This window comes from Geotrypetes seraphini, chromosome 11 (genome assembly GCF_902459505.1).
Source record: "Geotrypetes seraphini chromosome 11, aGeoSer1.1, whole genome shotgun sequence".
NCBI lineage: Eukaryota > Metazoa > Chordata > Amphibia > Gymnophiona > Dermophiidae > Geotrypetes > Geotrypetes seraphini.
In genome coordinates this window covers 65,912,092-65,928,250 of record NC_047094.1, presented here as the reverse complement: position 1 = coordinate 65,928,250, position 16,159 = coordinate 65,912,092, and the positions used below count along the sequence as shown (strand labels likewise).

Genomic DNA, 16,159 nt, shown 5'->3' with positions numbered 1-16,159 from the left:
ATCCTGCATAAACTTTTGTAAAAGATTCAAAAAATTAGAAAGTGACTGAATAGACTTGGAATCCTGAAAAGGAATTTCTGGAGCTAAAATAGGCAGAGCAAGATGTTTAGGTGGTACCTGGTTGTGGTCCAAAGTTGCTGGAGAGGCAACCTATTTAGTCTAAGCATGGGTTTTTGCCAATTTTTGATGTGGTTTTTCAAAGTTGCAGCCAAATCTTTCAGCATGGAGCTGGGAGAGGACCATAAGACCAAAACTGAGTCCCTGGGAGCCTTCCCAGGAACATCCACTTAACAGCATCGTCCCCATGTCTTTCTGTGAGGGATGTGCTGTGTCACACCCTCGCTCTCTGAGAACACCTTGAGCCGTCGGGTAGTGACATGAAGCTTGCTACTGGCGTGGTCCCTTTAGAATTAGGGTCACCTTTCAAGTTGGTAGTCGCTGGCAAATGCCCCACTAAGCTTATTCTCCAAGGATTTTGGAAAAAAATCACACTGTCAGAATGGCCTTGGTGAAAACATAAGCTTTTATTCGGCCACCGGCCATGGAATTACTGTGCCGCTCCAGGTTTTCCTGGTAGCATGAACATCATACAAAAATAACAGAAAAAGTTCATTTCATTCCTGGTCACCAAGCAAGCAGCTCTGGGCTTGATTGGTAAAACACATACAGTCCTTAATATGCCATGAGGCTAGGCAGTGAAATAGTTAACACAATTAATTCTCCATTGTAGCTTTACAGGAGAGACATTCTTGTTCATGATTGAGAAATATGTTGTGCTGTCCTGCAGTGCATTCACTCTCTCTAGCTAGGTTGGACTTTCTCCCTAGTCCCGAGCAGGCTTTTCCCTGAGAGGGTTAATTTCCTTCTTCCTACGAGGCAGGCAGACTAATTGAATTAGTTAGTTGTTATGGCAATTTCTTTACAGCTGGGCACTTTCACGGAGTGTGGAAGTCAGGAAATTCTGGGCTTTAAAACTAGCCAGCATTACAACCTGGCGTTTGGTTCAGCTGTGCACATACCCTGCAGAGGAGATTACTGTATCCTTTCCACACTTCAGCAAAACAGCATGTGAAATTGCAGTACAGGATTATTTCCCTAGTAACTCCCACAGTCATTAGCGCAAACAGCAAAATACAGCCTAAACAAGACCTCTGTTCACAGACCTTTTCAGGATATTCAGCTTAGAGAATGACACGGTGGCGGTTTACCCGCGACCACCGCATTTTAGCCGCAGGTCACCCGCCGAAAACGGGGAAGAAAACTAGCAGTCGCTGCGGCGACGGGGACAAGGCCATTCACCGCCCGCGGGGCGGTGAATGGTCTTGTCCCCGCAGTGAGGCATGAAGGATCGCGCGGTCCCCGCAGCTCACACCCGCCTGCCCAATCGATTCTAGTGTTTAGCCAGCTCTCTCCCTTCTCCTCACCTTAGTTTGTAGATTTTCTTTTTCGGCGACCCGCACGCTATCAGAGAGCCGCACACCCGCTGCTGCTCAGTTTCGATCTTCTGCTCTGACGCAACCGGAAACAGGAAGTTGCAGAAGATTGAACACTGAGCAGCCGCGCGTGCGCGGCTCTTTGGGAAAGCGTGCAGGTCGTCGAAAAAGAAAACCTATAAACTAAGGTGAGGAGAAGGGAGAGAGCTGGCTAAACACTAGGATCGATTGGGCAGGCAGGTAGTGGCTGCGGGGACCGTGCGATCGCTAGTGTTCCCGGCTCAAATTGGAAGGAGGGAGTGAAAGGGAAAAGGATTCTGGGCCAAGGGGATGAAGTCGGAAAGAAAAACCCACAGCAGGAAAGAAAGGGAAGGACTGGCAGGTGAGCCAGATGCTAGAAGCAGGGGGGGGGGGAAAGAAAGAGGGAAAAAAGCTAGATGGGGTTGAAAAGAAGAGACACACTGGTATGGAAGAGGAAGATAGGGGAAATCTGGACACAGGAAGGTAACAGAAAGAGGGGAAATTATGTGCATGGGGCATAGGGACAGAGACATAAAGGGGACATGCCATGGGGATGGTATATGGACACAGGGGGGGCAATGACAGATACATAGGGGAGATATTAGAAATGGAGAAAATAGGAGCACAGAAGCGAGATGGTTTGTGGGGATGGGACAGGGACCGAGCTTGCAGGCTCCAGTGGCTTGCACAAATTACATTGTAACGTGCCATGAAAATAAGAGGAAGGAAGGTAGATAGGCCACGCGAGAGGAGCTGAAGGGTAGTAGAAAGGAACAGATGGTAAAGGAGGGAGGGAAGGGTGGTGGTGGAAAGGAATAGAACAGACATTGAAGGAGGGTGGAGAGGAACAGACCCCCAAGGGAAATGTGGAAGACAGAGTGGGAAGAAGACAGATGCCAGACTATGCGGGAGCGGAGGGAAGAAGATGGGTGCTAGACCAATTGGGGGGGGGGTTAAGGGAGAGGCACAGTAACAGCAAATGGAAGACGCAGAGAGAAGACACACAGTGGATGGAAGGAATTCAATGAGAAGATGTGGAAAGCAGAAACCAGACAACAAAGGTAGAAAAAAAATTATATTTATTTATTTTTTTTTTGCTTTAGGATAAAATAGTATATTAGTTGTGTTGATAAAAATTTATAAACAAAGCCCTGCCAGCTGAACATCTCTTTCTCTAGTTCAGCAGCAGGAACTTTGATTTATAAGAAAGGAATAAGCTAAATATTACAGTACTAAGGCTTATATGGATGCAGCGGGGACGGTGACGGGGCGGTGAATGGGATGGCAGTGGCGGTGACGGGGCGGTGAAAGGGATGGCGGTGACGGTGACGGGGCGGTGAAGGGAACGGCGGTGACGGGGCGGTGCAGAGGATGGTGGGCCGGTGACGGGGCGGTGACGGGGACAGATTTTTTCCCCGTGTCATTCTCTAATTCAGCTCTCCATCTCCTCTGGCCAGCTTTCCTGTATAGCCCCACTTTCCTCCAACACCATGGGTTCTGGGGGAAGGAATTCAGTGGCCAAATTACCAGCCTGTCCCTCAGTCATTTCCCAGTCAGTGCTGAGGAACTGCTCAGCCCCGTCCTGCCTCTGCTCTACTGCCAAGCCTCGTTCTGCTCCTCCTCCTTCCTCCTTCTGCTCTCTAACGAGCCTGGCTTTAAGCTGAGGGGAAGAACCACTCCCCCTTGGCTTTGGATGGGGGAAGGGAATTCCTTCCTCAGCCCATGCCGTTCCTCTGAGGGGAAACTGCCTACGAGCTTTCTGCCTTACAGGCAATGGACAATAGCAAGGCAGCTTCTTCCTGCCTGGCTCTGGAACTGCTTCAGGTAAGTTTAAGCCTTCCTGTTCTATTTCCATTTCATTGTCACTCACCAGGTAGTCAGCTAATTTATTGTCCTGGAAACTGACCTGGTCAGCCCTTCTGCACTGGGGTTTACATACTTTCCTTGATTTCCCTGTGGCAAACCTTGGGAAAGACGTCCGTTTGTCACAGCTGCTAAAGTTGTCGCTGGTTGAGAGGGAGTATCACCCCTCTGGATAAGCTTCTTTATAAGTCCTGCCGCAACTGCCGGCATCAGTGTCGCTGAGCTTTCCTCCCTCAGGAGTACTAAGACAGGGCCCTTGGGGAAAGAAGCAAGCAGTGAAATTGGCAGTCTTGACGTCTTTGCTACAGTTCCAGCGCGAAGGGAGAGTCACCTTCCATGGCGTCAGCCTCAAAGGAAAAAAGATTTTTTTCCCCCTCGGTCTTAAAGCCCGCAGTATTTAGGCAGCTTTTAAAACCGTATATTTTGTACGTTGATATTTTTTTTCTTTGAGAGGCTTTCTTCACTCTCTCTTCTTTTTCTTTTTTAAATAGTGGAAAGAACTAATGTCCTAAAGGACAGAAAGCCTTTTGGCTTTCCTTTTTTTAATGAGGAGATATAGGAGAGAGCTGTGACTGTACAGGAGCGGTTGAAGAAAAAACTGACAGGATGAGGGGAGGAGCTCCAGGTGTAGGGCATCCTGCACTTGCTCATTAAACCAAAAGCTTACTATAGCTAGAGGAGAGCACCAATATACAGGCTCAGTCAGAGGACTTCACCAATAAGTGTGCCTGCATATCCCCTGCTTGTCTCCAGAAAATGCACCAGGAAGGAAGCTTGGGACAATAAAGGCATGGGACCTGATCTCCAATCCTTCCAGATCTGCTCCACTTGGTCACACAGGCTGGGAGTAGTCCTCCTGCGCGGCAGAGAGACATCCTGAAAAGGTATCTCTCCCCGGTCCTTTACTAGCATACTCCTAGGCAGCGCAGTACTTCCTGGTTCAGTCAAATAAGCTTTTCACAGAAGATTCACAAATTCTGGAGTAAATCCTTGGACAGAAGGCCCCAAGGACCCCTGCAGGACCTCAGACTGGCTTCTCTTGGGCTCTGCAGTGCCTACTCACTTGCATCTCGTGCATTCACTTTTGAGGACTCTGGGAAGGATTTTCTCCCTGCCATCAGCCCCCCTGTGGTTCCTCAGCTCTAGAGGATTCAGAGGAGGCTAAGCCCAAGGCTCCCACCCCTCCCTCACATGCACCATGGTACACGGACGCTCCTTGGCCAACCTTCCAGCGCAAAACTGGTATGATATAGTAGAACAATCTGAGGAGTCCATCCCAGTCGATTCTGAGCCAAATCGAGGGTTTTTGAGGTATATGGAGGCTTTATTAAAAAAAAAAAAAAGATTGTTTAAAATCCAAGATGGCCGCAACCAGAAACCCCCACCACCACCACCAAAAGTGGCTCATGGGGGCTTACTTGAAAGTTAAAAAGCTGAGGGAAAGGGGTTTTGGAGGTGGAGGACTGTATCTCTGGCCCTAGAAACCCTTAAATTCAACTTTTTCAGACTTCCACCCCCGATTTTCTCCATAGGGAATAATGGATAGTATACATGGTGCTGCTGCTGCAGATGCCTGCCTGTGTCATCTTTGCTTCAGCCTGACTGAAGTGGAGAGAACTTTCTCCCTCAAATCCTTGTGGAAGAGTCCAGACCTAGAAATCTTCGGGCTGGCAGTCAGAACAGAACCGACTGAAGGCTCAACCCACACAAATCCTCACGGTGCAAAAGGGGAGAATAAATTGCAGCCTGCTTCGTGAAATCCAAAGGGATTCACATAGGGGCTCCATAATAAATCAGAAGGCGAGCAGGCTCCAAGGGGAATGGACCTAGAGCCTCAAAGTAGAGAATGACATGGTGACTGTTACCCGCAGCTAGGGGACAAGGCCATTCACCACTCCATGGAGTGGTGAATGGTCTTGTCCACGCAATTAAGTATTTTGCGCACGTTACCTCACTTATCACACCCTCGTGATCACGCAGTCCAGCAGCCCCTTCCTCTCAATCGCCGCAGTCCAGGCATCTCCCTCCCTTCCCCTCACTTTCACTGGCAATTTTCACTTTTTCTGTCTCTGAGCACCACAAGCCTTTAAAACAAGTCACGTGCGGCTACCTGAAACCTCTCCTCTGACGCAACTGGAAACAGCAAGTTGCATCAGAGGAGAAGTTTCAGTGCAGCCGCTTGCGACTTGAGAAAAGACTCGGGCCGCTCAGAGACAGAAAAATGAGAATCGCCTGCAAAGGTGAGGGGGAGGGAGATGCCTAAACCACAGCGATCGGGGGGAGGGGGCTGCTGGACAGCGCAAAGAGTGCTGAAGGGAAGTGGAGAGGGGGAGGGGGAGAGGAACAGACGTTGCATGGAAGTGGTTAGGAGAGAGAAAGGGGAACACGCTAGAAGGAAGTGGAAAGGGAGTGGGAGGGGAGGGATGAGCAGATGCTGCAAGGAAGTGGGTAGGAGAGAGAGGAGAAGACACTGAAGGAAAGTGGGAAGAGGAGAGAGTGGAACAGACACTAAAGGAAAGTGGGGAGGAGAGGGGGGGAGCACATACTGGATGGAAGGAGAAGAAAAAGTAAAAAAGGGCACATGCTGGATTGGGGAGACAGATACCAGATCTGAGGGGAGGAAAGAGATGCTAAAAACCACCTGGGGGAGAGAAGGAAAGATGGAAGGGAAGAAGACAGAGATGCCAGACTATGGGGGTAGCAGAGGGAAGAAGATGGGTGCCAAACCAATGGGGTGGGGTGGAGGGAGAGATGGAAGGGAGAGGCAGTTTCTGATAGAAGCATAGAAACAGAGCAGATTCCATATAGAAGAGGAAGAGAAAAGGCAGACAATGGATGGAAGTAATAGAATGAGAAGATGAGGAAAGCACAAACCAGACAACAAAGGTAGAAAAAAAATTTCTATTTCTTTTTTTTGCTTTAAGACAGGGGTGTCCAACCTTTTGGCTTCAAAAAATTTTTCTGGGGCTGCACAAACACTAACACTAGCCAATGAGCCAAAAAAAGGTTGAGCAGGTCCCAAATTTGCAATCATTAATATAGAAGACGTACGTATCTAATAATAAACCTTCATTAAAGGGAAACTGTGGAGAGGAACCCAAAAAAGCAGTAATACTTACCCTGACTGAGTGATCCTCCACGTGCACCGCTGACAGTGGGAGCAGCCACAGGCTTTCACATCCCCACTCTGATGAGCAGGGATATGCGCTCCTGGTTCTCCCATTCACTTCTATTACAGCTACGGTGAGCCTCTTCAGAGGTGAGCCTCATCAGAGTGGGGATGCTGAATCAGCTGTCAGGAGCGCATGTGGAGGATCGTTTAATCAGGGTAAATATTACTGCTCTTTTGGGCTTCCCACTTTGAGCTTAGGCTCCCTCAAAATGAACATATCCCCTGTTGTGGCTAGTAGGGAACCCCAAGCCTCACCAACTGACAGCCACCTCCTCCCCCTCCAACTTCCCAAGTTCTGCAGCTGGCAGCAATATTGCAGAGCTGCTGCCTTCCCTCCTCCCTGCTCCCCCCCCCCTTTGGCTTTCAAGCATGCATGAAAGCAGGGGCAGCTTGAGGATATTGCCATTGACTGCAAAGCTTGGAGATTGAGTTGCCAGACTGGAGGAAGATCTCTTCAGTTGGCAGGGCTTGGGAATCCCCACTAGCTCAAGGATTTATAAATTGCACTCAGGCAGGGAGAAACTTTGGTGCCCATCCACTAATTTTGGGCTAGTTCCTCCCCCAAATCAGCTGTATATGACTAAGCCACATACAAAAATAATTGTGATGCACATATCCCAAAGCTAACATATTCTAGTTAATAAATTCCAAATAAAACCATTTTTTCTACCTTGTTGACTGGATGTTTTGTTTTTCCATTATCTTGGTCCCAGTTTCTCTTTCTGTTTTTTCTTTATCTTCAACTAATTCTCTTTCCAGTGTCTGCTGTCCATTTTTTCCTCCTCTTCTCTCGTTCCATTTCCTTCTTATGCCTGTCTCCAACGTATTGATTTTTCCCTTTCAGCTTTCTTAACTTTTTATTTTCTGCCTCTGTCTACTGAAATCTTGCCTTCTTTCTCACCCTTATTCTTTTTAAATGTTCAGCTATCTCTCAATACTCCATCTTCTCTGTCTCTACCTCTCCCATTTGCCATCTCACTCATTTCCCAACCTCCTATTCCCTTCTATCTACTCCCCATTACCACATTTCTACCACTGTCACTGCTCTCTCACTCATCTTGTCATCTCCATTTTGACCTCATCCACATGGCTCACCACTTTCAGAATCCCCCTCCCTCTCTCCACTGGTCAGGCTATAACGCCGTCCCTTTCTTTCCATCCCCTAGCAATATCTTATCCCAACTCTCTTCCCTCCTGCCCTCCCATGGTTCCATCTCTCCTCCTCTATCTCCATGGTCCCACAATTTGCTCCCTCTCTTTTCTGTTTTTCTTCTTCCCTCCCCCCTTGATGCTGAATAATGAAATGGAGGAAAAAAGAGAGAGATGCTGCATCTCTCTGCCTTCCATCCACAGGCCTAACACTTCTCCCTCCCATCCCCAGATCCAACTTCTCTCCCTTTCTCTTCCCAACTGTCCCCCTTCCCATCTCTCCCCCTGCCTGCCTCCCTTCTCCAGGTCCACCATTTCTTTCTTTCTCTTCCCAACAGTTCTCCCTTCAAGTATCTCTTTTCCCTCTTCCTCCGCACTACTCCAGGTCTAACTTCTCTCCCTTCAGACCATTGCCTACCATCTCTCTCTGTCCTCTGTTTCTGGTCCCATAAGCTCTCCCCCCACGCTCAATTGGCACTTCTTTTAATATCCTCCCACCCAAAAAAAACCCCATCTCTGAACAAATCCCACTTGCTTTAATCATCTTATCCTCACTCTCTTCTTTCTAGACAGCATCTGTCCTCTCTGTGTCTTCCATGCAGCATCAGCCCCTTCCATCCACTGTCTGCCCTCTCTCTCTCTCTGCCCCTTCCATTTCTCTGTCTGCTCACTCCCCATTCCATATGATAGCTTCCCTCTTTCTATGCTCCTCCATAAACTGTCTATCCTGTGCCCCTTCTCTCCTTTGTATATGATTCAGTTCAGCTTCACCCCCTCTCCATTTTTCTGTCTCCACCCCTCTCCAATGCTCTGACATCTCTTTCTTCTCCTTTCCTTCCCTCCCCCATGCCCTGGTATCTCCTCTGTGGCACCTCTTCTCCCTCTGGTCTGGCATTTGTCTCCTTAGTTTCCCTTCCCTCCCCCCTTGCCCTGACATCTCTCCTCTCCTTCAAACTCCCCCTTCCCCTCCATTATCTGGCATCCCCTATCATTCCTTTCTCTCCTTCCTTCCTTTCCCCTGGCATCTGTCTCTTTCCCTCCCCTGGCATCTCTCCCTCCCATGGACTTGACATCTCTCATTCCTATCCCTTTTCCTTCTCCATCCTTCCCTCTCTCTCCCCAATTGAGTGCAGCAGCAGCAGCAGCATTTCTGTTCCCCCCTTCCCTGTGCAGAAGCAGCATTTCTCTTCCTCCCCCCCCCACACACACACCCATCAGCAGCACAGCATTCACCCACAAATTACTCCTCAGGGCCAAATGAAGCATTTGCTTAATACCGCTGATCCCTTACCCGTTCTCCAGCAGGGTCATGCAGAGTACTGGGTTGTTGGCCTTATCGATGGAGCAGCTTGTAGGTTCCACGTGGCCACGCGCAGCAAGGGTCGGCATTTGTGCACACCGGGGAAGGGCTCAATGGGTGCACGTGCCACCTGCAGCTGCCCAGGCCCGGCTCACCCCCGGCAGGGTCATCAGCTCCTCCTCAGTGGCCGCGTTGATGTTCGGTCACTATAGGCTCCCCAGGATCAGGCTGAAGTTACAGGCAGTACTGAACTTGCAGCTCTTGGAGCAAAAGCCCTGCCAACAGTGTTTGCTCAAAGCTGCAGGCAGCGTCTTCCATGCGCCTCCTGCGGCTGATCTGGAAGCGTTCCCTTTGATGTCAAAACGTCAGAGGGAACACTTCCGGGTCAGCCGCAAGAGGCACATAAGATCTGCTGCTCGTGGCTTTAAGCAAATGCTGCAGCAAGACAGAGGAGGGAGCCAGCAGAGGAAAACACCACATCGTAAGCGGGGGCGTACAGAATTCTTCACGGGGCCACATTCGGCCCGCGGGTTGGACACCCCTGCTTTAGGATAAAGTTGTATATTAGTTGTGTTGATAAACATTTATAAATAAAGCCCTGCCAGCCAGCTAGATCAGCAGCCAGAACTTTGATTTCTAAAATGACACTTGTACAGAATATTGTTTCTTTTTATACTTTAATAAAATAAGTTCAGTATAAAATTATTTGAGGCTCGTACGGATGGGATCAGATAGTTTGCGGGGACATGGCAGAGAAGGGGACCAAGTTCGCAGGGACAGGATGGGGCCCGAGCTCACGGAGACGGGGAAAAATTTTTTCCCCTTGTCATTCTCTACCTCAAAGTAACACAAAACTGGCTGGCTCATCAGGAACACCCGGGGGTTGCCTTGTGAACTGCAGTCCACCCTTGTGGAGTCTGCATTCTCTCCCATGCATTCTCTTCCAGGCAGAGTGGCCTCTGGCATCAAAGCCTCCCAAAAGCCTTGCAAACTGTAGTCCACCCTTATGGAGTTTGCATTCTCTCCCATGCATTCTCTTCCAGGCAGAGTGGCCTCTGGCACCAAAGCCTCCCAAAAATGAAGTAAAAAGACCCAAAAATAATAATAAAAAAACCACACAAAGCAGATCAGAATCTCTCTTCTTGGTTCGCTTGCTGAAGAAAAAATTGAAGAAGGAGCTATACTCCACTAGTGAAGGAGGAGGAGCTGAAAGATATGATTGGCACCCTTCTGCATGAATTTATCGCCTAAAGTATATTCTGTGTTTATGCAACAATTTTTTTTATTTATTCCTTCTGTTATGTCATATTTTATCTGTCTATATCATACATGCCCCTTTGCAGTGCATTATAAAATAGTTACATATGTACTGTGTGTATTAAAGATACAAATTGTATATTTTCAAGTTTACCTTGCTAGTCTAATTGGATACTATCCTATCCCCTCCTTTTACAAAAGCGCAGAAGAGGTTTTTAGCGCCGGCTGGCACACTGAATGTTCTGTGTTGTTCCAGCGCACATAGGCATTCTATGACCGTTGGAGCAGCGCAGAGCATTCAGCTCAACTGACAGCACTAAAAATCTCTTCTGTGCTTTTGTAAAAACAGGGAGGGGGGGTTGATTTTTGTACATCTTATCATTGTAGCTATAATTTGCCGACACCCACTTACACTTGTTATGCATTACCTTGAGTGATTTACATCGAAAAAGGGAAAAATGTGAAGAAGTCTATCAACAGATATGCTGCTATAAAATATTGCAAAAACATTATCCCATGAGATTCCTGAATTTTATAGATACAGCCTAATGGATGTGTCTACTAGGGATGGAAGAGCAGTCTAAGGGTTAGTGCACTGGACTGAGAATCAGGGGAACTTTGTTCAATTCCCACTGTAGCTCCTTGTGACACTGGACAAGTCACCTAACTCTCCACTGCCCCTGGTACAAAAAAACAATAAAAATCCCTTAGATTTTGAATCTACTATAAACTGAAAAAATACCTGTATAATATGTAAACTACTTTGACTGTAACCACAGAAAGGAAGAATATCAAACTCCTTCCCTTACAGGGCATTAAAAGCGTTTTGCAGTAGGCAACTGTTTGGTATGCACTTTATTATTTCCTATTCATTTTTCTGTTGGGGGGATTGGAGAGACACATACAATGATGCAGGCCAAGTTTATTTATATAAAACAATTGAGTGCGGTTGATAATACCACCTTAAAAACAAACCCACCCATGGTGTAAGGCAGTGATCCAGCCTTGTTCTTTAACCTCCATGGATTGTTTTCCGTTTTGCACATCTCTACAGGCTACTGGTTATTTTTATAGCTTTTTGGTTGCGGTTTTATTTGACCCTCTATTGACCTGGGACCCCTGATGAAGGCGTGTTAACCACGGACCGTGTCGGGTCCCTGGGTTTGTTTTTAAGGTGGTAATATCAACCGCACTCAACTGTTTTATATAAATAAACTTGGCCTGCATCATTGTATGTGTCTCTGCAGTTCTCCTTGTTTTCGTTTTGTATTCTTCACTGCAGATATTGTTGGATTTTCCTTTTGTTTCTGTTGGGGGCATGGCATTTGTCAGGGAAGCGTTAACCAGACAGCTTGTTCACATTAGCATGGACTATGTGGTTAACACTGGCTTAACACAAGCCTTTACCACCTCCTAAGTAAGAGACAATAAGGGACAAATTCTATAAACAGCGTCCCGATTGTAGGCAGCAGTAGGCATCCAACCGCTGTCTAAGTAGCCAATCAGGATGTATGTTTTCTTTAAAAAAAAACAACACACAACAAACCTGAGGCATACTGCCTACACTGTAGGCATCTGTTACAGGTGCAGGGAGGTGACTATGGATGGGCGAGCTTAAGTGACCTTAGGCGTCTCACTAGGGCCACAATAGGCACCTGAAACGGAGGCCATCAAAATGCTGGCCTACACTTCAAATAGATGTGGCCGCTAAACTGATCGCAGCAAGGAAATCTACCTGCCGCAATCAGCTGAGTGGCCACAGCAGGGAACCAACTAACCCCACTGCAAGTCACCCCCCCTCCCCTCCCCCCGACACTGTCTGTGATAGTAGGGAAGCCCAATCCCTCCCGCCGCCATCCCCAAATCCCCACCTGACACTATCAACGGCATGAAGGATGCCCAATCTCTCCTGCCACCATCCCTGAAACAACCCCCAGCAGGAGGGATGCCCCTAAGTGCTCCCTCTTTAGTTAGGGGTTTTGGTTTTATTTCAGGTAATGAGAGCTAATGCAGACATTAGTACACAATTTGAAAAAAAACTGAAAATACCCTATATCATGGGCACACTAGAAATTGGCTCAATGTGCTGTAAATTCCTATGCACTATGCCCCTTTCCTAGTGTCCTTTATAATAGTCCATAAAAATGTGCCTGCAACATGTTGTATTAAAATCAATAGCCAGAAAATATGACCATAAATACTAACAGAAATAAAATATTCAACAAAGAATCAAGACTAAATAGCAGGTATAAATAAGATTTAACGTTTATTACAAAACACTTACTGTTCCAGCCAGAACATCATGTGGACAGCAATCCATGAGAAAGCTCTTACAAACACGATCATCGTTAAACTCCACTTTTTCTCCATCTTTTTCTCCTGTAAATCAGTTTAATATTTCAATAATTCAGATTTAAAAAGAGAAATATTGGTGCCTTTGGTGCCAGCCCACCTTAAGCAAACCTGCGTGATTTTTAGTAAACAAGCACAACAATTTAGCATAAGGGCAGAATCAGAAAAGGCAGCAGCCAGTGACAGATCCTGGGATTTGTCGTCTGCTCAAGCTGAGACTCTGTAGGATGCACATCATAAAAACAGCAGAAGAGGATTTGGATTCCGAGAGTTGCCGTCTGTTCAAACTAAGGCCCTACAGGACGAGCATCATAAAGATGCAGAGGAGGATCGTGAGGCGGGTCCCGATCGAACGATGAGATAGCGCGGGAAGCTCTGAAGCTCGATGAAGGAGAAGCACAAGACTATGACGGCCGTCGTCATAACATATAACTCGTAACCTAAAGGGATCATAATGCCAAAACTGTTATCCCCTAGAATCCCCACATCTCAGGCTTGTGGTAAATAAAGTAATACACCGACGTTATAACTTGACAGTTATGCAACAGCCAACGCACTATCCGTCATGACAGAGCACTAGGAGGGAACGGATCTTGCTGCTTCTCCAACTATCCTTCTAGCACAACTCAATTGTATTCCACCACTCACCATCCCGGTTACTCCCCATCAACTCATCCAACAAAGCCCGCATATGATCCTGGGCCGACATCTCGGAATTGCGGCAGCGAACAGGCCTCACTGCGACGCAAAGGACACTGGGCAAAAGCGCGCGGCATGGCGGGAAACGTACTTTTGCCGCTGAGGCGAATGGGATATTTTACGCATGCTCTGTGGGCTCCAATAGAGAAGGATCGGAAGTGTAGCGGTTTGGTTGTGCCCGTATGGTAATAACGGATTGGAGCTAACTGGGTGAGTTACCGAAATTTGATAAGAGTTGTGTAAAAGAAGTAATTTGTTTCTAGTGTCCAGTCTTAACCCTAGAAGAAACTATAGAGATCCTACCTGGGCAGTGCTGTTTGTTTATTTGGGCCACCTTTTATGAAGCCGCGGCAGAGCGTTTTAGCCCTAGCCTGCAAGGTAGATTTCGTATGAACGTCGGAACGTTTACCTCGCCGGTCAGCGCCAAAACGCTCTACCGCGGCTTCATAAAATGGGGACATAGCTCTGGGTAAGAGAGTAGTATGTGGTCCAAAAATACAGCTTTTTGAGGGTAGAGTAGTGAAAGGCCAAGGTTCCCTCTTACAAAGTTGCGGTAGTGATTTGCTGGGCCGGAACTAGCTATCGCGGCTTTGGAGGCCCCGAGTGCAGAAATAGTTAATGATTACAGATGTTCGTGCGACTTGATCTCTGGGAGAAGGGTCCGACTTGCAGTTCTACCGCTTTATGGATTTCAAAGACAGGTGTTTTAACTCCAGCCTCTCATCTAGACAGCTCTTTTGTTGCAGGAGCTAGGAAATGAGATGGAGTTCAGATACAGTATAGATAGATCCACCTTGTGGTTACAGTCGAAGTGGGTTGCATGTTATATATAGGGGATCTTTTCGCCAAAAAGTTAACCCCCGCCACAGTTTTAGCTAACACCATGCTAAGTGAATACTTGGGGAAAGTGATATAAGGTGGTGTGGCTTAAGTTTTCGCCCGTGCACTTTTTGCATTAGTGGTGGCGAGGCTTAAGTTTTCGCCCGTGCACTTTTTGCATTAGTGGCGGGGCTTATCTGGAAAAGACCCTATATAGGTCCTTATTTTTTTCACTTTTTATTCATTTTATAATTGCATAGCAATACAATAATGAGGAACATCGCAGGGAAAAAATTTATTTGAAACTATTATTATAGGAGCCAGATCTGTGGGTGCTCAAGTACACTCAGTATCAAACAAACTCCTTGTCTGTGTCCAGGGAGAGGTCATTTCCATTGGGTTTACCACCCCCAATAATTTTGAAAAGTTGGGCCCTATGATTGGAGAACAATATAACAGTTTACTCTTGGCGGAATTCTCCTTGATTGTGCAGTGCAGAATTTGCACAGACTTGCAATGCATAGTCAAACAGAATTCCCCCCTTTCCTGCGCAGAATCTCAGACAGTGTCAGCTATTGGGTTGCAGTATAGGCAGTGTGAGACGGTGTCAGCTGTTGGGTTGCGGTATCAGCAGTGTGTGAGAATCTCTGCCAATACCATGACCCGATGAAGCAAGCCTTACTGCGAGAGTGGAGGGGAGGAAGGAAATATGCTGGCACAGGAGGAGGGAAGGGAAACATGCTTTGTGAGAGGAGAGGGTAAAATGTTGTACATGATAATGGAGGGGAAGAAGGGAGAGAGGATGCATGGAAAGAGAGAGAGGTTTGACCCAGAGCACAAGGCAAGGATAGCCTTAAAAGGGGCGGAGCCAACGGCGAGCGGCCTTTGCGAAGGGCCTTGAGAAGGGCCAGGGCACTACACCAAGGTCAGCACACAACCAGAGGCAGAGAGTGAGTGTGGGTGAGAGGTCACAGCAGCAGCAGGCAGAGGGAGAGAGGACACAGAAGCAGCAGGCGGAGAGTGAGAGTGGGAGAGGGGACACAGCAGCATCAGGCAGAGGGAGAGGGGACACAGCAGCATCAGGCAGAGGGATAGGGGACACAGCAGCATCAGGCAGAGGGATAGGGGACACAGCAGCATCAGGCAGAGGGAGAGGGGACACAGCAGCATCAGGCAGAGGGAGAGAGGACACAGCAGCAGCAGGTGGAGAGTGAGAGTGGGAGAGGGGACACAGCAGCACCAGGCAGAGGGAGAGAAGACACAGCAGCAGCAGCAGGCGGAGAGTGAGAGTGGGAGAGGGGACACAGCAGCACCAGGCAGAGGGAGAGAGGACACAGCAGCAGCAGGCGGAGGGAGAGCGAGGGAGTGAGGACACCAACAGATCAGAGGAGACCAGAGTGGTGAAAGCCAGAGGAGAGAGCAGAACAGGCAGACGAGAGAGCGGAGAGCAAATAGACGGACCAAAGGAGCAGAGCAGAGAGCTGAGGGAGACCGGAGAGCGGATAAGATGGAAATGGAGGCAGCCGGAATACACCAGAGCTTTCCAGTATACTGCATGGGGTGCCATATGTACGACTACCTTCCCTCGGGAAGGCGGGAGTACATATGCGGTCGGTGCCGGGAGCTGGAAGGCCTGAAGTATGAGGTCGCGAGATTGCAGGCCAGGGTTCAGGACCTGGAGGGGCTGCACGCTTCAGAGGAGCCATGCCAGGCGTCTGAGGATCCAGACAGAAACAGCTCCATTGAAGATCAGGTGAGGGACCTTGAGAGATTCATCGAGGAGAGCTACAGGAGGGTCGAGGAGCAGAACCAGCAGCAACTCAGACAGGTGTCATCAGTCGAGAGCCAGGACCCACGGGAGGATGGACCTAGTGGAGAGGCCAGTGGAGAGGCCAGGAGGGCAGAGGAGGCCAAGGACCCCGAGGGAGGAGCGCCCAGATTCACCATGGACACGGACATGAGGCAGAGGAGGCTCTTAAGGAAGGGAAAGACTGCAATTGTTGTGGGAGACTCGATCCTGAGGGAGGTGGACAGTCACATAGCCGGAGGTCGAGAGGACCGGCTGGTGACATGTCTCCCTGGGGCCAGGACAAA

The 16,159-nt window shown here is 48.2% G+C and overlaps 2 protein-coding genes across 4 annotated transcripts in view; one reads left to right on the top strand and one right to left on the bottom strand.

Annotated features, from left to right (window-relative positions):
• LOC117369344 (serine/arginine repetitive matrix protein 1-like) overlaps positions 1-13,327 on the bottom strand; it is a 137,529-nt gene extending 124,202 nt beyond the window's left edge. For both annotated transcript variants that reach the window (XM_033963807.1, XM_033963808.1), the window contains exons 1-2: positions 13,196-13,327; positions 12,480-12,574 (exon numbers count right to left, since the gene is read on the bottom strand). In XM_033963807.1, coding sequence (XP_033819698.1) covers positions 12,480-12,574; positions 13,196-13,256 — 156 coding nt within the window. In that variant the 5' untranslated portion in view covers positions 13,257-13,327. The remainder of the gene's footprint in view (positions 1-12,479; positions 12,575-13,195) is intronic.
• Positions 13,305-16,159, top strand: part of MRPL28 (mitochondrial ribosomal protein L28) — a 40,004-nt gene continuing 37,149 nt past the window's right edge. For both annotated transcript variants that reach the window (XM_033963810.1, XM_033963811.1), the window contains exon 1: positions 13,305-13,456. The gene's annotated coding sequence lies outside the window, so the exon portion shown is untranslated. The remainder of the gene's footprint in view (positions 13,457-16,159) is intronic.